The following is a 4,675-nucleotide window of genomic DNA, read 5'->3' as shown; positions in this document are numbered from 1 at the left end:
ATTACACTAAAGCCTGACAAGTCAAGAAAAACACTTTATTCTTTTGAACTATTATTCAAGTTTTCACATTACTTATTTCCAAGTTTTTGTATTACTTTTTTATTGAAAAAAACACAGAAAACAATAAAAATAACAAATTTTTCTTTAAATTAGAAAGGATCATTTTGATTTCAATGTTTTTATTATATTTTAGTGAAAAACACCGTGGCCCCAAAGAAAAAAAATTTTTTTCTAGGGTAGCAGTCGATGTGTTAAGGAAGGGCCATGTGCCTTGTGGCAGGTCAGGGGGAATTGTGAGTCTTGGCATCATGAATTCTCACCAGTGGCCTTCAGAATTTCAACTTCTTTGTCTTGCAGAAAATCTACCTTTACTGGGAATCAACCCAAAATGTCAAGTAGTTACTTAAGGGAGAGGATTATAGAAAACATATGAGGGTCATTAAAATTTGTTCATGGAGCCAGTTACAGAGGGAGATGTTATTTTTTATTACACCTAACAGTAAATAAACCTACCTGTGCTCTGAAAGAAAAACCTCTATCTTTCAAGACTGTTCCCTATACAAACATTCTTAAAAAGAGAGTTGAGAAAAAAATGCTATCAATATCTCTGTTTGCAAATGTGAGAACTGTCTTCTCAATACTTAGAGAATTGTCTTCAAACAAGTTGCTTCTATTTGTCATTAGGGAGAATTCAGTTTGTTGTCACTAGAGCTTAACTTTTTTCATTGATGACAATCATGTAATATCCATTTTCTTTATGTAATAAACCTTAAAATCTGGCTGGGATATTGCCACAGTAGCATTAATTGCTACGTGATTGACTGATACATTGTCTCAATAGTCTTATATATTATTTTTAATTTGATTTTTATTTTGATTTAAAGGTAGGAGCTTATGAACTTTAAAAGTATAATTTGATACATTTTGGCTTTTCATAGCAAAAAAAAAATACACATACATATGAAAATGCAGTTCCTGCTATGGTTTGAATGTGACCCCTAAAGTTCATATGTTAGAAACTTAATCCTCAATGCAACAGTATTGAGAGGTAGGACCTTTAAGGTGTGATTAGATCACAGGGCGCCTGCCCTCATGAATGGATTAAAGCCATTATTATAGGAATAGGTTAGTTATCATGGATTCCAGATTAAATGATGAATTTGACCCCATTCGCTCTTTCTCTCTTTCACCCTCTCTCACTTTCACACCTTTCCACATGGATGATGTAGCAAGAAGGACCTTACCAGATGCTGGCTCCTTGATATTAGACTTTCTAGCCTTCAAACAATGAGAAATAAATTTCTTTTTTTAAAATATAAATTACCCAGTGTGTGGTATTCTCTTATAGCAAGACAAAATGGACAAAGACAGTTTTTATATACTGGTGTACAGTTGGCCATCTGTATCCATGGATTCTGCATTCATGGATTCAACTAATCAGGGACCAAAAATTTGGGAAAAATATTGTGTATGCACTAAACACATGCAGACTTTTTTATTGTTATTACTTCACAAACAATATAATATAGCTTCTATTTACAAAATCTTTACATTATATTAGGCATTATAAGTAATCTAGAGGTGATTTAAAGTATATAGAAGTATATATATATATGATATGCATAGGTTATATAATAATACTTTGCCACTTTATATCAAGAACTTAAGTATTCACAAATTTTGCTATAAAAGGGAGGTCCTGAAATAAATGCTCTCTGGATACCAAGGAAAAATTGTTACACAATATTTGGATTTATTTTTATCATTCAAATTTAATTTTATGTTTTACCTCCTTTGTCATTGATTTTTCTTTTAATTAAATGATAAAATTTTATTTTTCTATCTGCAGTTGGTTTGGAGAAAATATATTTCCATAGCTCTATAAAACTTTCTCTTCCTCTTTTGATCTACTTGGTTACAACTCCTTAGACAAATATAGCTTGTGAAATCAAAGCTCCCCTCCTCCGCATGTCCTCATGGGTGGTGATATCTAATCATTATTGTCATAGACCAGGGAATGCCAAAAAGATAAGGCTTCTGAAGGGCAATGTTCAGCCAGCCCATCCTGCTTAATTCATAACTCTAGTTTTCATTATGATTTTTGAATAATTAAAGTGATCAGAGAAAACAGAATGGAGAGAATGATAACATTTGAAAATGGGCACTGGGCTTATTTATAAAATATTTTCTAATTTCTTTTTCCTTTGATCAAGCTTGAAGCAAAGTTAAGCTTGCTTGTTAAGATTAGGCAACTTGAGATTAGTAAAATTCTATACAATTCAGAAAGCATTGTTTTTTGTCTGCTTCATCAATTCGGCAAAATTCTAAAGAACTATATCTATTGAAAGGAGGTTTTGGGTGCTACAATAAGTTCCATAATATCATTTGCCATTGGTAATTTTGATGTATTGGACATTTTATCACAACTGGTGACAATAGAAAGATTGGGAATAAATTTTAAAGCACTCTTCAGGAAAACAAGACTAGCCAAATTATACCTTACCAGAAAAAATATTTTATTTTTATGGTATGATATTTTTTCTAATGAAATTATCATTGTCATCAGATTTTTTATTCAGCAAATTAGTCAAACTAGATCAGAAATGGGCTTGTAGGGTGTTATGTATCTTCCAAGAAGAAGAAAAATCACTTTTAGTTTGAAACCTGCTGTGGTAGGCAGACTTCTAATATGGCCCACCATGATTCTCATCTCCTAGTTTTCAAACCTTTTTGTAATTTCCTCTCCTTGGATATGGCCTGAATCTAGTGACTTCCTCCCAACCAATAAAATATAGCAAAAGTCATGAGATGTCACTTCCGTGGTTGTTATAAAATATGTGACTTATATTTTGCCTTGATAAAAACAAGGTAAAATGTTGAAGAAGTCCATGTGATAATGCACCGAGAGCCCTGAGGTTCTCCATTCAACATCTCTTGAAAAACTGAATTCCCACTCAAAACTCCTTAAGTTAGAATGGAAGGGGACCTGTCCCCAGTGAAGTCTTGACATGACTCCCCGGCCGTGGCTATGTGGCCACACATACTCATTGCACTCTTTTGAGAAACCCTGAAGTACAAGACCCAGTAGATAAGTGCTCAGATTTCTGATCCACAGAAACTATGAAATAAATGTGTGTTGTTTTCAAGTGTTAATATTTAAGGTAATTTGTTACACATTAATAGATAACAAATACAACTTCTATGACCTTCAACGTAAACATTATATTGTTTTCTCATGAGTGCGATAGGCTGTTAATCATACTGTTAGTATAGCCCTTATTGTATAATATTATTTCCCCAGGCCACTCAAATTGAAATCCTTGAAGGCAAAGATCAACCTCCCAACAGAACATCCCCAAATCCAGCAGAAGTTTGATTCAAATTTTGGCTCCATTCTCCTCTTTGTTTGGGAGAGGGGTTACATCAAATCTGTCTAGGTGCTACCGTGTAAATATAATCACTATTATTTAGAATAGACACAGGACAAATACCTAAATGCCATATTTCTTTTCATAAATTAATAGTATGTATTATATAATAAATATGAGTTTCATGTAATTATCACTCTTCTTGATTGGCTAATTTCTGTTTTTTGGGTTTTTTTCACACTGTAATATCTTTAATTAAGTACAAATAACTTTTTAACATGTTATTATGTTACATGGAGACCATTTCACCCCCTGCTCTGTTTGGCTGCCAGTCTCTTATCCCTCTCTTCAGCAATGATGAGGCGGATACCTTTTCCTCGAGGAAGAGAAATCCATGGTTTGTTGCCTTTGCCAATAACGAAAATGTTGGAGAGGCGAGTGGCAAAGCTGTTGCCATTGGCATCTTTCACGTGAACCACATCAAAAGGCCCGGGATGTCTTTCTCTGTTGGTGATCACACCAATTCTTCCCAAGTTAGCGCCTCCAGTCACCATACACAGGTTACCAGTGTCAAACTTGATGAAATCAGTAATCTTGCCAGTCTCCAAATCAATCTGAATGGTGTCATTCACTTTGATGAGTGGATCAGGACAGCGGATGGTACGAGCATCATGAGTCACCAGATGAGGGATTCCTTTTGTGCCCACAAAGATTTTTCTCACTTTGCACAACTTGTACTTGGCCTCCTCAGCTGTGATACGATGAACAGCAAAGCGACCCTTGGTGTCATAAATCAGACGGAAATTCTCTCCAGTCTTGTCAATGCTGATGACATCCATAAATCCAGCAGGGTAGGTTATATCAGTTTGGACCTTGCCATCGATTTTAATGAAGCGCTGCATGCAGATCTTCTTCACTTCATCTCCTGTCAGGGCATACTTAAGCCTGTTTCTTAGGAAAATGATGAGTGGGAGACACTCTCTCAGCTTGTGGGGACCGGTGGATGGACGAGGAGCAAACACACCGATCAGCTTATCCAGCATCCAATGCTTTGGAGCTGCTACACGCTTCAGATGCTTCTTGGGACCGCAGGCCATGACTGTGCTAAGCACAGAAAGAGCTAATTTCTGTTTTTGTGTTTTTTTTGAAAATTTTTGCCTCAATTTTCCTAATCAGCTTTATTCATATTCTTATTTTCCTGTGTCATTAATTCTTGGGAATGTTTCAAGCCATAAAAAAAAAACATCTTTTAAAATGTTTAAAATATACTTTCCACCAAGATATCTACTCTATACATTATTTAAGCA

The 4,675-nt window shown here is 34.9% G+C and overlaps 1 protein-coding gene across 1 annotated transcript; it reads right to left on the bottom strand.

Moving 5' to 3' along the window:
* Positions 1-3,606: 3,606 nt before the first annotated feature.
* Positions 3,607-4,465, bottom strand: LOC109730171 (small ribosomal subunit protein eS4-like). Its single transcript, XM_076005772.1, has one exon. It carries the CDS (start codon positions 4,463-4,465, stop codon positions 3,674-3,676), a length of 792 nt encoding a protein of 263 aa, XP_075861887.1. The 3' UTR covers positions 3,607-3,673.
* Between the last annotated feature and the right edge of the window lie 210 nt (positions 4,466-4,675).

Source organism: Microcebus murinus, chromosome 1 (genome assembly GCF_040939455.1).
Source record: "Microcebus murinus isolate Inina chromosome 1, M.murinus_Inina_mat1.0, whole genome shotgun sequence".
NCBI classification, from domain to species: Eukaryota; Metazoa; Chordata; class Mammalia; order Primates; family Cheirogaleidae; genus Microcebus; species Microcebus murinus.
The sequence above is the reverse complement of the archived record's forward strand: the minus strand, read 5'-3'. Positions and strand labels throughout refer to the sequence as shown.